We start from the raw sequence: 18895 nt of genomic DNA on the forward strand, positions 1-18895 counted from the left end.
ATCTCGGAGGGAATGCCTAAAGCTCAGCACAGATGTGTTTTCACTATTAGTTAAACTAAGAATGCAAGCATGCCTGTTAACATCCGTGTTCGTTCAGATGGAGATGTAACACACGTCGTAGCATCTGATTTCCAAGTACCTGGGAGTCTGGGTTTGCTCTCCACTCTGCAAACAGGACAGTGCTCAGGTCGGGGAAGGTGGTTTTTCAGGCCATGAGGACAAGTGGATGTCAGCCAAGCTGCTGTAGATCCCGGGGCTCCAGAGGGAAGGGGCAACGAAGCATGGAGAGGCGCAGCACGGAGGGCGAGGTTTGCTGGGGGCTGCTGGGATGCGCAGGCTGTGGCACAGCCATCAGTTTGAGTACTGGTTTTGGTGGGACTGGGCTGAAAGCATTGGACCAGGCTGCCCAGGGCAGTGGTCGAGTCACCATTCCTGGAGGTGTTCAAAAAACGTGTAGTCATGGCACTTCAGGACATGGTTTAGCCGGCATGGTGTTGATGGGTTGATGGTTGGATTTCAAGTTCTTAGAGGTCTTGTCCAACCTTAATGATTCTATAATTCTATGCATCATTTTCAGCACAGAATGAATCTGTGTAACATGGTACAGCCATGGGATGGCACGGGTCACATGCTTTGCGTGTTGCTTCTCATAAACATCTGGTAGGAACCTATCACCCATCACCCATGAGGAAGCAGCTGGCTTGGCATGGAAATTTTGCTGGCAGACTCAAATCTAAGATAGAATAGTAAGCTCTGGAGGAAATGAATTTTTTTTTCATCTGCTTAACTACGAAATCAGTTCATGAGAAGGAGGTCACATGTTTAGGTTGCTCTGCTGTTTCAGGTATGCAGATACGACCCAAAAGAGCTGTTAAAAAATTGTCATCCTCTGGTACGACGTCGAGCTCACAGGCTGTAGTTGCAATAGTATTTGGGGGTGCTGCCCTATACCGGTTTTCTGAAGGCTCCCCCATTTCCAGTTTCTGTTCAGGAAGAGCTAACTTCTCTCCAGCAAGCATCTGAGCAGCTATTCTCACATCAAGAAGAACGAAGAAATTGCTATCAGCTTGTGTTTATTAATACATCTATCTTAAAAGTTGGTTGGTAAACCTGAGAGTTTGTTTTGTAGTAACTGTGTGACTGCAGAAATGGGAAAGCAGATTCCAACTGGTTGGTGGGGCTAGCTGGGAAGGTGCGTGCCATCACTGCATGGCGAGGCGGAGCGGGCAGCCTGTGAAGCCAAGCTAGGATCGGAAGCTAGGAATGAGTCTTCTGCACAAATGACTCATCTATGCTATTTGTCTGGCAAAAAAAAACAGCGTGAGGGCCCTCTCAATAGCCCAAAAGAGTCTTCAGGAAGACACTCTCTGCTTTTCATGAGGAAATCTTACACAGAACTTTGGCCTCTTTCAAACGCATGCCTTCAAGCATCGTGCCAGTTGCCAGAACTGTGACCGTCACTTTAGCATCTCCATTAGAGCAGGATTTGTAAGTACTTGTTGCACGTTTATAAGAGTTTCTGCCCAAGGTGGGTGTATTAGTGTTAGCCGCTAGTGCTACTTGTGATTATTGCTATTCTTTTACGTCTCCGTGACTTTAATTCTCAGAGCTTAAGAGCTCCCCGGGGTCCCTGATGGAGAGCACTGCTGGGGTGCTTCATCTGCATTCTGCCTTTGCTGTATAGCAAGTTTTCACTTGTCCTTCAGGCTGCACATGGGAGAAAGCAAAGCAGTCCTGCGCCCCAGTACTAAGTGCAGCCCTATGGAGGGCACTTCTTTCCTGTTGAGCAATTATTTCTTATTTTCCTCTTATTTCTTCCTCTCATATTGATCATTTTCATTGTAATATAGGTTGGCCTGGGAATTTTCTTTCATCAGAGTAAAATTCCTAGGCATCCATTCACCCTTTATGATTTAAATTTCCAGCAGGACTGGGAGGACACAGCACAGACACCCCTGAAATATAGCAGTGTTGGTAGGACCCTTTCAGTGGTTATTTTAGCAATGAAATAATCACAGCAAATCTAATGGTGATATAGTACAATATGACTTTTTAAATATTTATATTTTATGCCTACACTTATTATATATAATAATATAAAATATATAATGATATGTATTTTATATATTATATAATATATATGTTGCATATTGTATATTATATATTATTATATATAATAATATAAAATGTATAATAATTGTAGACATGCAGGCCAAGAACTTCTTAGTGCTGCATGTGTTGTGTCCTAACTCAGCAGAGGCATTGCGACATGGGACTGTGCAAAGCTACATTAAAAGGCCTGAAGATTTACATCCGCAAAGAAAATCCCCCCAGCTCCCGTGTCCTTGTCCTGTGGAAGAGGCCAGCTCTAAGAGTGAGAATGTCACCGCGTTTTCAGTCATATTCGTTGTAAATGTCATCGCTAGCTGCAAAATATTTTCTAGCCTGTGCTTATTTGCATCACTGTTGGCGGCTTGGTTTGCTCTAAAAATAGAGTTGTGCTTTTAGCGTGCTGGGAACTGGGGAAGCTTCAGCTCTTGCACAGTCACTCTCCTGTCCGAGCTCAGGAACACTGTGCGCCAGCTCAACAGGGCTTGTTGGACATCAGGTCTGAAATGAGGACAGCTAGAGTTTCCCTCAGCTGAGCTGTTGAGTGAGTCTGCTGGGTTCTTCTAAGTGAAAATCACTTTATCTTTGTGAAGACTTCTAGTGGTTCACCGGTCATCCTCCTGGCTCTTTGCTACAGAGTTTTTCCTTTCCTGTTTTGCTCCGTGAGTACCATGCTCATGTTTCACCAGTCCCATGTCTTGGTATTCAGTAAACGATGTGTTCTGATAAAGATTATAATAAATTACAGCACTGAGTATAGTAATAAAAGTAGGCAGAGTATATATAGGCTATTGTGGAAGAAATTAGTTTCTATTCTGCAGTTTGGGGAAAAAAAAAGGAATCATGCATCTGTTTTATGTAGAAATATCCTTATCATGCTGTGGTATCGCTTTATTCTCAGATGAAAAAGCCATAGAGTTTTGAGCAGGAAAGCCTTTGTTATAGGTGGCATTGTCCAAAAGAATCCAGCGATAATGGAAATAATCCAAAGTTTAGAGGTAGAATAATAAAATCATGGAAGTTCTGTAAGTTTTTTGATGAGTTTCTTCAGTCTGTTGCACTGATGACTGAGAAGTCAGAGCAAAGCAAGCACCGAATTTGAACAGGTATGGATGTGAAGTGCCTTGGAATCCTAACCTTTGAGTGGAAGTGTGAAGAAAAATGCTGTAAGAAACAGGTCTGTTCCTCTAGCCCAGCTTGCTACATTTTAAGGTGCTTTAAAAACATTTCTTGCTACTAAGCGTGTTTGATTTTAAGGTACTTTTAAAAAGATTTCTTTCAAAGTAGTCTCTGCCTTTTGGTTGGTGTCTGTTGCCACGTGTGCCGGAGTACACAGAGACTTGCAGTAAGTGTGGTGTGGGAACCCTCTTCTCTTCAACAGACCCAGTAATTTCTAGGCTTTGCAGAGTTTTGAGCCTGTTGGTGTGTCCTCATGCTAAAGATGTTTATGTTTTTGAGGCAGCTGGTGAGCGTTCTGGGGTTCTGTGAAGTTGCATGCTGCTCCTGTGGAATGTTCCAGTATTGGCCATCGGGCTTTATGAATTGTCGCAGAACGAGCAGTTAATTCTTGACATCTGCCGTGCCGAAGTGACTGCCAAGTCGCGTTGGTAGTTGACAAGGAAATAAATATTGATAGACCCTAGCAACAGGTACTCCTGAGAACTCTTGTTCTGGGAACGCTTAGGCTGTGTCCAGCATTATTAATGTTGTGATAGCATTTGAGGTTTATTTATAGGATTTGTTTGCGTCTTATCACCATCTCTCAGGACTGGAACGCGTGAACAGGCTTTGCTGGGCGAGGGCATGGACATGTGTATCACACACCCTTCTCTGGTGACTCCTTTCGACATACAGCAGATGCTTCTCTGTCCAGATCTCAGGGGCAGCTGGTGTACACCAATGTACAGCATCTCGAGTATGTGCTCATATCTAGAATCTCGTACGTTCGCTATTTATTTAGTTGGAACGACTACTCCAGAGCTATCTACATAGAATTGTGTCAGATACAAAAATTTGTTTTTAGTAGTACACTAGCAAAACATTCATAGAGCAGATCCTCTGAGAATCCACCAGATAAAACTAGCTTGCTTGTATTGTGAAAGCACTGACTCTTGTGAACACTGTAAGTAGACAATTTTATATTCTCATTGCAGAAATTGAAGCCAGAGAAGCCTGCGACTGGCTGAGAGCTGCCGGTTTTCCCCAGTATGCTCAGCTGTTCGAAGGTACGATCCCAAAGACTCGATGCTTTCGATGGAAGCACTTCCCAATTCTGTAATATCTGTGTAACATGCAAACCTGCAGGAAATCAGCAACCCGGGGTGTGTTCCTGCAGGAGTGACATCTTAACTGGGTTAGCATGGGCTCTGTAGAATTCTGTAAGGGACCAAATCTTGTCTGGTTATTGTTAGACTGCAGCTCAGCCAAAGGTCTGCTTTTGTGATTTTTAGTTGCTTATGATTTCGGCAGGCTCTTTTCCTTGGAGCGCTGGGATTTTTTCCCGACTCACTGATGGCACGCAAAATCAAAGGCTCTCCAGCCTGTGGCCTTGAGCAAGGTTGTTCTACTGGTGTTTTGAAAGAGAAAGTTGGAAAAAAATCATCTTACAATCCTAAGTTTTTAAAGCAGATACTCAGAGGCAGGCAGCCACAGTCAAACAATGCAATTTCAGCAGGTTTTCGTGTTGCCAAAGCTACAAAGAGCACTTGTTACTTGTGCAGGAAATGTGGATTTGTTGAGAACTCGTATAAGTTTCAGACAACACTTGTTCTTATACATTAAAACTGTTCTTCAAAATATGTTTATTCTTACAGACATTGAATGTAACGAAAGCTAGTCTGTTATTACGGGAGAACTACAGTTAAAAGAACTAGCAGCAACTTCTGCCTGCTCTTGTTCCCAACTCCTCTGTTCATTGCAAAATCAAAAATTAGGAGTCGAGCAACAGAGCCCAATTTGAAAGCTGTATGCTGTGAAACACGACGTCTCATGGAAATGCTTCTTGTTTGACTACAGCGGGTTTTATTATATGGGCTGTCAAACTTCTGGGTTTTTTGGAAATGTATGTTGTCATGCTTCTGAATAACGAATCCTCTGTACTACCTCGCTGGTTACGCGGCGTCCTGACTTTGCTAGGCAGGTGAAGTTTAAAGAGTAAGCCAAGAAAACACTGATGGATCTTACCATCCTCATCTGCCAGGTTAAATCTCAGAAGCTGAAACGTTGAACTCCAGGCCTGTGTAGCGATGAGCTTGAAGCACAGCATGACTCGTCAAAGAGCATATCTCATGTGCTGTTTGTACCTTGCCGTCAGCAAAAGCTCATGTAAAATGCTCCTACTTTGATGCTGTACTTGAAGGCAGAATTTTTAGAGAACCTAACCAACTCAAAACTTTAATTTTGTGCTTCTTGGCTATCGTATTTAGTCACTGTAAGCTCCTGGAAGGGCAGCCAACGCTTGTCGACCTGTAGCGTGTGACAGCAAATAGATACCTAGATTTATCCTCCCACTTGCTCTAAGGAACTGATCCTCACTTCCTTGAAGGACATTTGTGTGAATATATAGAAATAGGTGTAGATTTATTTCACCTATGATAAATAGATTGCAAAAGTCAAAGTCTTTGCAATTGTAACTCAGATTTCAGATTCAACTTCTTTGTTTACAGATATGCAGTTTCCTATTGATGTAAAAACTGTGAGGAAAGATCATGAATTTTTAGACGAAGATGAGATTGAATCACTATTCAGGTAAACATTAATTATGAATCATTTTTAATACATCCAGGCTCCATAGTTATTTATCATTCACCTTTTCATACTTCAATTTTTGTCAGAGATGAACCAAGTCGCCAATGCTGCGACTGAAGGAAGTCACTTAAGCACATACTTCAGTACCACTGATGTTGGTTGTTTTAAGAATTTAAAGGTAAAGCAAGCACATGTCTGCAGGTCTTCTTCAGCCAAGGTCTCAGTGACGCTATACTAGGTGTCAAATCTGTCTTTTCTGTGAGGTGAAATGTCTGCGGGCTGAGGAAGAATAATCGGTTCCCTGCAAGCGTAGGGTAGCAGGACAGTTGGCTCGTTAGCATTGCATCTTACAGAGTGCAGGGACTTCCTCTGACTACTGAGCTCTCATCGAGCAAAATTTTCAACAGCAAAAATGATGTGCACAAGAGAGACATTTTCTGTTTTCTTTTCCTGAATATATTATTGAGTGAGGAGCAAAGGCATTGATCTAAAATTACAGTTTTGCCACTGCTGTTCACAGCACACAAGTGGAGTTTCTTCGTCAGTGCAAAGTCGGACTCAATGTTTTTTGGCCTCTCCCCGTGTAAGAGTGCCAGGATAGCACAGAGGCACTTTGCTTTACTACTGACTGCAGTTCCTGAAGCCTTCTCATTAGGAGATTGTTTAGCAGACAAAGTGAACTCCAGACTATCCGTGGCCATCCCACCAAGAGATGCATTTAGAATTTCTAACTCTTAAGGGCCTGGGAAGTTCCTTTTCTGGCAAATCGGTTTGGTCCTTTGCTGTATTGTTACGTCACCTGAATTCAAATTCTGCATGTAACGAGAGCTCTTTGCATATACATCTCTGGTGCACAGACGCCTTCGGATAGAGTTTGTTTCTCAACATGACTTCCGTCGTAAGCGTTCCTGTCAGCGTGCCTCCCTGTTGATGCCAAATATTTGTTTGACAGTTATGTGACTGACTCATGTGGGGCCTTATTGATTCCACAAGTTTTAATTAAAATTATAGATAATAAAGATAATAAATCCTTCCAAGGACAGACATTATGCCTTCATTTGTTTTTTATTTTTTTTAAGAAGCCCACTCAGAGTTTCTTTCATTTTCATAATCTTAAATCCATACACAGTTTTTCACAATCATTACAGTTCATCATATGATTTTTAATTAACTGATTAATTATGGTCCTTTTCTCTAATTTTAAGATGGCAGAACTGGAACTGTAAACATCATGGGGTTGTTAGTTGGTGCTGGTTTTGGCAAAATGGATGGAAATCCTCTAACATCATGTCAGTATTTGACACCGATAATGAAGACTCTGTGGTAGAAGTTCACAACTAGTTCGGTGCGTGTACGTTTACAAGAAATAAAATAGTTTATATGCAAAACTTCTGTCTGTTTTCTCATACCCTAGACGGTTGAATACACTGAACAAGTGTGCATCAATGAAAGTGGAAATAAGCCGACACAGGAAACAGGTATGTTTATAAAACACAGTTAATTTTCTCATTTAATATGTGTTTAGCTGTAACATAAAAACTGGTTTTTAAAAGGTCCGTTAAGGATTAGCAATTTCTGATCTTTTTTTTCTGTTCTTTTCCATCCTGCAAAGCTCTTCCACTTGCATTTTCTGCTGAAAACATAGTAATGGAGATCAAAATTATGTAATGTTCATTTTGTAACTTTGTAAGGTAGGTTAGGGGTGGGTTTTGAAACAGTTTCTAAACATAATTTGACACTTATTACTGTCCAATAGTTACACCAAGGCCCCACCTCAGTGTGCCTTTTATTGCTTTCCTAAGTCGTTTCACGTCTTGTGTAAGGCCTGAAAGTGAAATTTCCCTCTTACTGACTGAGCGAAGGATAAGAAATGAAGGTGGCCAATCCAAAGGGTGTCAGCCAATGTCAAATGTCCAGCCAACAGAAGGTGGATAGGTTTTAGCTGTGCTGGCTTTGTCCTCTCCTGCAAAAAAAGAGAGTTATAGCCACAACTTGGCTGATTAACACCAGGATTGTAAAGACTCTTAGATACCATGGAATAACTGCAGGACTAGCGAGAAAATAATGCCATCTTTTGGAAAAATGTCTAGTTTTTTGGAAAGTTCCACTCGACCATCAGGAAAGAAAGAGGCATGAGCGGGTCCGCAGAGAAGAGGCAGGTCGTTCCCATCCCCAGAGCAGTTTGCCGGCCGCCCGCCCGCCCGGTGTGGGGACAACATGGCAAACAGAGCAGCTGGGGCAAATGGCCAGTGAGGCTGGGGTCTCCACGAGGACGCAACAGATGTTGGTGCTGCCACAATCCTGCAGCCAAATGCTTCTGTATCTGAAAGTGGATGACTTTTGGTCACAGAAGTGTGAAAGTGTCTGATGGGGTTGGCTTTAGGAAAGGCCATGTAATACAATTTTCTTTCAAAACCGATTTGAATCTTGAATTTTGAATTCAAAATGCATTTGCCGTGAAAGAGAATTTTTCATCCTCAGGTCAAATCTGTCACCTTTTCCTGTGGTAAACTTACCAGATTTGTCAGCATGCTTGGGAGCAAGCTGTCAGCATGTTTTTCAACTAACAGAAAAGAGCTCAGGGCAGACCTTCAGTAACTGAATGATTGCATTGCCTTATGTTGGTCTTGGGGGTTTTGGAGGTAGCGAGATAAGTTAAGTTCCTTTTTCTGTTGCTTGTTTTGGTCATCTAAAGTTTGCCATACTTTGCCCTTGAACTGTACTTTTTTTTTTTTCTTCCCTTCTAAGAGCAATGACTCTGAAGATGATGAACCTTGTGCAATAAGCAACAAGTGGGCTTACGAAAGATGCAGTCAGAGATGGTCTCGTATCGGGAGCCTAGAAGGTTTCCCCGGAGAGGAAGGTGCTAGTGCATCGCTCCCAGGCAGTCCAATGCTGAAGAGCACCAGCAATGAGGCTGCTGTCCTGGATCACGACGAGAAACATGACGTGTCCTCGATTCACAGTACTAGCAGTGGTGATAGTGACACTGCTAGCTTCCCAAAACCTTTTGAAGATGTGGAAACCAGCACGAGTTCCTCAAAGTGTTCCTCAATTAAAGTGGCTTCACTGGACTCTACCTTCAGCTGTTCTTCTCCTCCCAGTGACTTTTTAAATATTACCAGTGAGGAGAAGATTTTGGATAAATCACCACACAAAAAGAGGAAGAACCTTCTAAAGAAAATGGAGAAGTTGCATTTAAGGAGCAGCAACTTAAGGAGTGGTCAGTCAAAGGCCAAACCCACAATAGGTGAACCTGTTCTTCTGGAAGGACTTAGTGAAGAAAAGATGAAGAGGCTGAACTGCGTAAATATTTCTGACCTCTCTGGCATCCAAACAAACAATGTTTCCTTTTCTTCCCAGACCTGCAATAGCAGCAACCAGTCTGAAAATAGCAGCACAGTGAGCACTCCAAGTCCTGTTATAAAATCACGAAGTCACTATGCAGGAAGGGGGGTGTACGCAGAGGACTTGGATTCTAGCAAGCTCTTGCTGTGGAATGACCTATCTCAGCAAAACCTGAAAAATGACATGAAGTTACAAACGAACCAGATGTTTCAAATACCACCAGGCCATAAACCTGGCACTTTCCCCAAAACACTTCCATACAGTTCCCTGTCTCCCGTGGACAATTCTTCCGTGAACTGGAGGACGGGGAGTTTTCATGGGTGCAGAAGGAGCCAGAGCGGAAGCAGTTCCAAGGACTCCAAAGCCCCCAGGAGTCCCCTTTCGTGTGCAGATAACAGGCTCAGTGTATACGACAACATGCCCAGTATTGAATTTGATAAGTTGGAGGCAATGGAAGGTGGTGATGATGATGTTTTTTCAGAAATGAACAGTGTTATAGAAGATGTCAATGGTCTCAAAAAGTTGGTTGATCAGTGGACCCAGAAGTTCTCAGATGATGAGGATTCGGGCTCTGCCAGTGACTTCACCTCTTTGTATCCATCCTCACCTAAACAAATCTGTTTTGAAACAGAGGGCTCAGCAGCAGACCTCCCAACCACTGAGGAAGAACTGGGCAAGGAGATCAGTGCTGCAGACCTGGCATACATGACAGAATCTAAAAAGATCAACAGGTCAGCCATCCTTGGGTTTCCCTAGCAGACTGCCCTTGGGAACCTTTCCTCGTTGATTCTCTCCACTCAAAATGTAATTGCTTTTCCAGAACAAAGTCTGCTTAAGCACGTCTGTTCTGGTTAGCAGGGTCTGCACCGCTGGTGCCCGGTACTGCTGGTCTGTAGGCACTCTGGTGTCTACATCTGCTCTGACCTCTGTCGCAAGCAGGGCACTCACAATCTGCATGAGCACTTCGATATTTGGAGTCAGACTTTGTGGTTAGCTTGCTGTATTTCTTGCTGAAACAGTTTGTATTGCTAGAGTACCTCCTGGATGAGAAGGACCTTGTTTAAGCGCAACAAACCACGTGGTGCTTGGGAACTGCAGGTCGTGTAGAGTCCTAGGCACTTCACAGATGCAGGCAGAAAACGAACAGGGACAATGGGAATAGTCCTAAGCTTGAACAACATTTATCCCACAGGCACGGGACGCAACACTGGCCTGCGGAAGAGAGCGTGACCTTGGGAAGCCTTTCCATCCAGGCTGGCAGCCAGTCAGCTGCCCAGCTAGCCCGGACACAAAAGCTGGCTTTGCTGAAACTCACTGCTCTGATGGACAGATACTCCCCGTCCAGCAAGCAGGGCTGGAACTGGTAAGTGGGCTAATGCTAAAGCAATCTGCATTGGAAAGAGAGGATTTGCTGTCAGCTGGTGAGTTTCCTTGTCTGCCTAGACCACACGTGTCCAAGATGAGGAATTTCATCCTGTTAAACCGCTGGCAGCTTCATGGTTAGTTCAATGGCTCCGGGATTTCCTCTGCTGTGGGCTGCGCTCCTCGCTGGTGGTTAGGTTGTCACTGATTTTAAAGCACGTTACAGGTTTAGAGCTGCCCATTTGCAGGGCTTTGTCAGAGGTCCTTCACAGAGACTGCAGGACCTGAGGGGAGAGCTGGCTGGGCTGGGAATCCGTCTCTTCGGCACCACGTCCCTGCTTGAACTGAAACAATGACAAAGTCACTCCTGGGGCTTGGAAATACCCGTTAGCATCTTGTGATAGGGATCTGCTACTTGAATGCAAAAGGCAGTGAAAAAAGCCTGCGGTGTCCTAAAGGGACGGACCATATTTCACATGAGGATGTGTTATTAAAGCTGATTTCAGCTTTGAAATCAGGGTGTCATTCCTGTAATTGTCCTTAGCGATTTTCTCTACATCTCACAATGATATGTGTACAGGTACGTGGCAGAATTTGGGGATGCGGAAGGTCTAATTAAATCCTTTCCAGCGCACCTAATTAACGTAGCAGGCGGAGCTGTGCTGCAGAGCTAACAAGTTGGATGCCCTGGGTTTTGTTTTCAGGACTATACCAAAGTTCATTAAAAAAATAAAAGCCTCTGACTACAAGGACAAGCATGTGTTTGGGGTTCCTTTGCTTCTGAACGTCCAGCGAACCAGCCGCCCGCTGCCGAACGGCATACTGCAAGCGCTGGACTACCTAAGAAGCCACTTTCTTGACCAGGTACGAGCTTGAGGCAGCCCAGGGCAGCTCTGTTCCATGGCCAGATCTGCTCCAGGGAGCCAACCTCCGCTTCCTCGCCAAAACTGTCTGCAGTCGGGTCTCGTGATGCAGGCAGTCAAGCTGTCTTCTCCTGGTGAGGCAGCAGTTTGCTTCCTTGGGAGGTGAATCGACCACACGATGTCGTTATTCCCTCTGTGTTCTGCTGGGAGTGCCAGAGCTAACGTGACAATTAATCTTGGTTCAGCTGAAACGTACCACTGAGCAGAGATAAAGCATATTAGAGCAGCGCCTGTAGCATCTTCTGCCGGAGCTCAAATCCGCATTTAACCACTACGCGGAGGTGTGTGCGCGGCAGTGAAAGCGTGTGCTCCATATGCTATTTCTGTAGCACAGGGGGTAGAAATGGGAGACCCCGTGACACGAGATGTTCGTTAAAGAAAGGGCTTTCATTTTCCTGTGCTTTGCAAGTGTAGAGGTGCGCAGTGCTATGCTGCAGCACAAAAATGGGTGCGTCCTGTGACGTTACAGGGCGGTTCGGTGGCACATGCTGGAGCGTGAGCTGTCAGCTTCTTGTGCAGGCAGCATGGTAGCTACTCAGTCGAGATAAGTAAACCAATGAAAGTAAATGCTGGCTCAGTGGCACACGGTGAATCTTTCAGCAGAAGCTTCGTGGAGGTCGAGTTCACGGGAAGCTTCTAAATCTAGGTTTTTGTCTGAAACTAGATTAATATTCATACTAAAAATGAAATAATAATTTCCTTCAGAATTGCAACTGCCTTTTGCGAACCTGTAGACGTGTTAGATGCACCAGACACATCCGATGTTAAACCCGAACCTTGTGGTTCTCCCAGTCTGGGTTGGTTTCTCCAGCATGGGCAGCAGTGTACGTTTGCTGTCGGGTGAACACACATTGGCGCGCTCCAAAGTTAGAGCACAGGCTGCTCAAGCAACCAACAGCTGTCAATAGGAATTATTTTAAAAGTAAAAAAAGGTGAATTTTACAGTAAATAAAAGCAAGCAAACAAACATGAGAACTGGTATGTCTTCCACAGCCAGTTCTGTGGGCATCGGTCATGGTTTACCTGGAAGGAAAGTCCGTGCTGCTTCTAAAAATACAAAAATATTTTGACGTTAGATCCCACTACCATGGGATCCTAGCTACCAAAAGGAAAGTGAAGGATCAGCTGTTTGTCAGAGGTTTGATTCCTGGTGAGTCCTCTCTATGTCATTAATATTTTCTTTCACCTGTAGGTTGGCCTGTTCCGAAAATCCGGTGTTAAATCCAGGATTCTGTCTTTGAGAGAAATGAATGAAAGCAACCCGCACAACGTGTGTTACGAAGGGCAGTCGGCGTTTGATGTGGCCGATATGGTGAAGCAGTATTTCCGAGACCTCCCCGAGCCTATATTTACCAGCAGGCTCTGTGAATCCTTCCTCCACATCTACCAATGTAGGTCCCAAAAGCTATAATTTTCCAGTTCCTTGAATATCTTCATAGTCAGCTGTGCAGGGCAGTGGCCAGACTAGGACCAGCGCTGTGTCCCCGTGTAGACAGAGGAGACACGTCGAGAAACTGAAATCTGGCGCTGAATACAGGTTTAAACAGGCTCCATCTCCAGAACTTTGCCCTCAGGGAATTCACTTTCAAAAAGCAGCTGGGTTGAGGGGGAATTCGCTGTGGGGACTTACGATGATGTTGCTACAGGCAGGTTGCTGCTTCTTCCGAGAAAAGGTTTTGAAAGTCAAAGTGTGGGATCTCTGAGCGGCCTGGCTTTCAGCCTGTTTGATGTGACTTTTATTGATCTGAGTACACGAGCTACTGCCGTCCTGTGCACCGTGCAGGTTCGCGAAAGTTTGATTGGGTTTTATTTTTTAACCTGTCAGGCTTTTAGAATCGAGTTATTTCTTTGTTTGATGCAAGTTTTCTTTTCACCTCCTCAAATCCTTTTTGTGAGGATGTCCGTGATTCCTACGTCCAAGGGATGTGGAACTGTTTTTTTCCATTGATTAGAACTTGGCCACTTTCCACCCCCCCGCCTCTTGTTTTGGGGTAGAAACAGCGAACAACTGAATTCTACTCACCCTACTCACCCATTTTGTGCCACGTGTGACTTGAGCAAGTACCCAGATTAAATTACTCTGTCTTTAGGAGATGAGAAATGTGCTGCTTTCACCAAAAAGCATGTTTTGTGTGTGCTCTGCCTGTGTGCGTCTACTTGAAGGGGAAGTGCTCTTCTACCCGTTGTAGTGGTGTAAGCTGGAGAAATCCTGGTGGTCGGGCGGTGAGTGGCAGGGTGAACCATACCGGCTGGCCCTTCGGAGCTGCTTGGGCACACAGGTTCACCGGGCTTCGATGGGAATTAAAAGCTGTTGGCAGAGTATCGTTCTCTGAATTGAGTTACCTGGGAGTATCTGGTCTCTTCATGTCAGAAGCTGAAAGGAAAGGCAGCAGAGTAGTGATCTGCTCCAAAGTATCCTTCCAGAGCAGTGTTTTACAGCTAGACAAGCCCTTGTTTGGGTTGTGACCAGCGCCGGTTCAGGATAAGTTCTTTAGCACGGTGCTCATGATGAATTGCAAGCCAAGCACCAGCATCACGAGGGGTGAATGTGCCTCTTGACAGGTGGTGGGAGAGAACCGCCCTGGTGTGATGTGACTGTGACAACGGCCTTTGCCTCGTCTGGCGTGAGCCGGGGTGGGAGGAAAACAGCTGAACCTACAGCTTCAGTGCCCTGCTCGGGGCTCTGGTGATGGACGCTTCCTCGGCACCTCACATGCGTTTTTCATCACTTTTTCTGTTTTCAGATGTGCCAAAGGATCAGCAGTTTCAGGCTGTCCAGGCTGCTATTCTCCTCCTCCCAAAGGAGAACCGAGAAGCTTTGAAAATCCTCCTCTTCTTCCTGCGAGACGTGGTGGCTTTTGTTGAGGAGAACCAGATGACCCCAACCAACATCGCCGTCTGTCTGGCACCTTCACTGTTTCACCTCAACACCCTGAGACGGGACAGTTCCTCCTCCTCCACTAGGTATGAGCGCCTTGATGCTGGCATTGCTGCTGTCCGTAGCGTCCTCGGCTGGAACAACGCTTTCTCTAGCTGGCCTAGGATCCGCGTCTGCTTTTAACGGCGGAAGTAGTGTGTGCATCTTGGGGTTTGTCTCAGACAGGGTTGCTGAGGTCCCACGGTGATCCAGCAGCTCCCTGCCCAGTGCAGAGAGCAGCGGTGAGGCTCCGTTGGCAGGCTCCTGGCGAGCCCGCGTGCGAGCCAGCTTGCGTCCCCCACCGCTGCAGCACTCGGCTGCCTGGGAGCCCAGCACGTGGCCGCTGGCTGCACCCAGGTGGTGATGGCCGTTGCGAACGCAGCTCCTGCACTGGTGGCCTCTGCCCTGGCACAGCTGTAAGGCCCAGCAGATACCCGGCAGATCGCTGGAGTTGCTGGCACTCGTTCTGCTGGGTGAGCAGGGGATCGTTCCTGCCAAACTGAGCCACAGGGATCCCGTAAATTTATCTTCACAAGTATCTGGGTTGCGTAACATCCCCTGTTTGTACGTGCGGGCAGGAAGGTGCCCCCGGTCCAAAGCAGACAACCTCTGCGAGCATCGTGCCTTATCTGGTCTCCTGAGGCTGGGCTGTTGGCTTCTCTCCGTGCTCCTGCGTACGGACAGACACGTATCAGGGCAGAAAAGGAGAGCTGGCTGTGATGGAAACATGGTGCACCCAGCAGGGTCCATCGCCTCCCACGGGGACCGCAGGATGAGGCTCCAAGCAGAAGCTGCCAGCTGTGCTGCTGGCGTCTTTCGGGACAGCACAGAGAGGGGGAAGCAAACGCTCAGCACTGCTCTTGCGAATGGCACGAAGCGTCTGGAACCGCCTCGCGCTGCCCAGCTCTGCGCGGGCCAGGGAGCCGGGGGGTCGTGTGAGGGCAGCTGGGATGCGATGGAGCTGCAGCAGCCACGGCTCCTTCCCGGGTCGCGGCTGTGTTCGGGCGCCTGGGAGCCGTCCTTTGAGAGCTGCTGTGCCGCTTTGCTTTACACAAACGTCACGCTGGGAGAGTAGGACCGAAAATAGAAACGGGGTTTTCTCTGTGTTGTCACCGTTCAGAAGCCAGGATGCTTTGAAGCTTCAGCTTTTTTGTAACCGGGCATTAACGCCGTGGTGCAGGGCTCTGACTTCAAAGGGCAGGAGCTGACAGGTCCGACTTCGAGGAGCGGCGCTGAGGACGCTTGTCTTCCACCTGATTTCCAAGCCACTTGGCAGGAATGCACACAGATAAAAGTATCGGACCAGGATTAATGATGTCATGTAATGATGATGAATTAAAAGAGGGGACTGTTTTTGAAAGGCGTTTGGGGGCTGAAGGATTTAAAAGGATCTACACAGTATCTAAGGAGTTTGGTATTTGAAGGCTGCACACGAATCAGTTTGGGGTCACTGCTGTCCTGGCCAAGTGCGTGACGATGCGTTTGGGGAATATAAAGCCTTGGCTTGCCTTTCTCGGGCATCTCAGGGTACACCAAGAGGAGTGTGGCCAGCAGGTCAAGGGAGGTTCTCCTTCCCCTCTACTCTGCCCTAGTGAGGCCCCATCTGTAGTACTCTGTCCAGTTCTGGGCTCCCCAGCTCAAGAAAGATGAAGAGCTACTGGAGAGAGCCCAGCGGAGGGCTACGAGGATGATGAGGGGACTGGAGCATCTCTCCTGCGAGGAGAGGCTGAGGGAGCTGGGCTTGTTCAGCCTGGAGAAGAGAAGGCTGAGAGGGGACCTTAGAAATGCCTACAAATATCTGCAGGGTGGATGTCAGGAGGATGGGGCCAGACTCTTTCCAGTGGTGCCCAGTGACAGGACAAGGGGCACCGGGCACAAACTGAAGCAGAGGAAGTTCCAGCTGAACGTGAGGAAGAACTTCTTCCCTCTGAGGGTGACGGAGCCTCAGCCCAGGCTGCCCAGGGAGGCTGTGGAGTCTCCTTCTCTAGAGATATTCCAGACTCATCTGGATGCGGTCCTGTGCAGCCTGCTCTGGGTGACCCTGCTTGGGCAGGGGGTTGGGCTGGGTGACCCACAGAGGTCCCTTCCAACCCCTGACATTCTGTGATTCTGCGTTACTGGTCAGTGCTGCCCCGGGCACTGGGGTGTGCTAGGAGGGGATGCTGCATGCCGCGGTAACGCAACGTCAGCCCCTGCCTGGGATGTCGGGGTCCTTCAGCGCAGTGTGGTTTTGCTGACGTTGCTGGTTTCCAGCGCCCGGGCAGGCCAGCCGGGTGGGCACGCGGTACGCGGGGGGGTCACAGCATCTTCCTTCCTTTCGCCTCCCCCTCTCCACAGATCCAGTCAGAGGAAGCACAGCCTGGGGAAACCGGACCAGAGGGAGCTGAGCGAGAACCTGGCAGCGACGCAGGGCTTGGCCCACATGATAATGGAGTGCAACAGGCTCTTCCAGGTACGCTGCTCGCTGCGGCGAAGCACAAGCCCCGAGCAGCCCGGTGCAGGCAGCCCGCGGCGGTCCCGGCCAGCCCAGCTGCTGCTCTGAGCCCGCGACTGGCGTGAGCCCCGTGGACTCCAGGACGCGGAAAATCAGTGTGTCACCACGGATTTTACCACAAAAGTTTGTAAGGGCTGCGAGAGCGTTCCTCCATCCCCAGCTGCAGTGGGGGTCTGGCTCCTGGGCTCGGGGCCAGCTCGGAGGGTGCCCGTGGGGCAGGGGCTGCCATCCGCTCTTGCAGGGGGGCTCTGGCCAGGGGAGTGGGGGGGTGAAGCTGAGGTTTTACTGCTGGGGCCTGGCCAAGGACTCCGGTAATGAGGACCTTGACCCACAGACGGACTTTCCGGCTTGACCCCGGCCTTGCCGTGTCGTGACGGACTCGCCTGGCGATCACCAGGCTGTGGCTGACCCTGGTTGCTGTCAATGGACCCGATCCTCACCTCCCGTGCTCACTCACCTTCCCGGCTCCGCTGCGGACCTCATCACCACCGACGCTGCTGACAACCTGGACTCTCGGCTGACGCGGCTGCCATCGCCGTCCCGGCTCAGGTACCGCGGGACCGGGCGGCTGCCCTGCCTGGCCCGTTTCCCTGGGCAGCCGCCAGCCCTTGGAGCATCTCGACAGTCAGCTCGGGCCGTCGCACCCCACTCCATCGCCGCAGCAGGGCAGGGGATGCCCCACAGCCCCCCTGAGCCGACACGCGGCCCTGCCCCATGGCCCCCAGCACTGACCCCCACCAAACCAGCCCCTTGCTGTTGAGCGATGCCAGCCCCCAGCCCTGCCTGCACCCCAGTCTCCCCATGGCGTCAGTCCCCAGCCTGGCCAGGGCTCCTAAGTGACCCCCTCCGCCCCCGAAATGGCCCCACAGGGATCGGGAGCTGCCTGCGGATACCCCACACGCTCCTGCTACGACTCGGGCTGCCCTGGGCGAGGGGTGCTGAGCCCTGCTGCCGTGCCCGTCCATGCCGGGGCTGGCGCCGGCACCCCAGGACCGCGGGGACAGGGCTGTCCCCATCGGCTGGTGACCCGTGGGGCGGCCGCAGCCATGCCCACCGCGCCGGACCCGCACCCCGCCGCGTGGCCCTGCCCGGTGACTGCGGCCGCTGCCGTCGCTGGACTGCGGCTGATGCCACGGCCACCACCGACCCGACCTCGATGGGCCTCGGCGCCGATGGACGCAATGCCGACAGACGCTCGGTCGGCCGCCGCCGCCGTTCCCAGGCCTGCCCTGCGTCTCCCTCAGGTATCTATATGTACACACAGATATATATGTACACACAGATATATATGTACACACAGATATATATATGTACACACACACACACGCGCGTACGACAGCACGCACCGAAATCCAGAGCACCACCTCCTCCAATAGCACAAAGCCCCACGTCTGCGCCGCTCCACCTCGCACAGCCGAGCTCCCCACGAACCCCAGAGCAGAGGCAGGAGCCGCGGCCCGGGGCTGGCCCCGGGGTTACGCGCGATGGCTGTGCAGCCGGCAGCGAGGTTTGCTGACTCAGCTTCTCACCTCCCTGGTGCGCGACGCTCAGGTTCAGTCCTCGAGGGTGACGTCTGACCTCTTTTGCAGACACCCTGGCTGGCTGACTTCCACGAGGCGAGCACCCCGAGCACCAGGGATGGGTGCTGCACTGCTGGGCTGGGCTGAGGCTGCCCGGCTCCCCCGGGAGCTCTGCGCTCTGCTGCAGGATGCCAGAGATGACGTCAAAAGCCGGGTGACCTGCTCACACCTGGCAAGTAAGGTAAAGAGGGTGGCGGAGTCACAGAATCACAGAATGTTCGGGGTTGGAAGGGACCTCTGTGGGTCATCTAGGCTGGCTCTGGGCGTGTGGGCGACAGGAGGGTTTCCTGGGGGTGCTCTCAGTCGCTGAACTCTGCAAACTGAAGCAGAGGAGCCCTGGGCCTGTGGGGTTTGGCTCCTGCACAGAGGATTGCTTTGAGCTGTGCCTGCCTCTGCACCTGCAGCTTCAGACGCC

The 18895-nt window shown here is 49.0% G+C and overlaps 1 protein-coding gene across 1 annotated transcript; it reads left to right on the top strand.

Moving 5' to 3' along the window:
- The first annotated feature begins 2587 nt into the window (after window positions 1-2587).
- LOC104332180 (rho GTPase-activating protein 7) lies at window positions 2588-18673 on the top strand. Its single transcript, XM_075442001.1, has 12 exons — window positions 2588-2771; window positions 4263-4334; window positions 5775-5856; window positions 7271-7334; window positions 8605-9935; window positions 10397-10567; window positions 11271-11430; window positions 12682-12880; window positions 14234-14453; window positions 16744-16858; window positions 17235-18144; window positions 18490-18673. Exons 3-11 carry the CDS (start codon window positions 5777-5779, stop codon window positions 17250-17252), a joined length of 2358 nt encoding a protein of 785 aa, XP_075298116.1. The 5' UTR covers window positions 2588-2771; window positions 4263-4334; window positions 5775-5776; the 3' UTR covers window positions 17253-18144; window positions 18490-18673.
- The last annotated feature ends 222 nt before the right edge of the window (window positions 18674-18895 follow it).

This window comes from Opisthocomus hoazin, chromosome 23 (assembly GCF_030867145.1).
Source record: "Opisthocomus hoazin isolate bOpiHoa1 chromosome 23, bOpiHoa1.hap1, whole genome shotgun sequence".
In the NCBI taxonomy this organism is placed as follows: Eukaryota; Metazoa; Chordata; class Aves; order Opisthocomiformes; family Opisthocomidae; genus Opisthocomus; species Opisthocomus hoazin.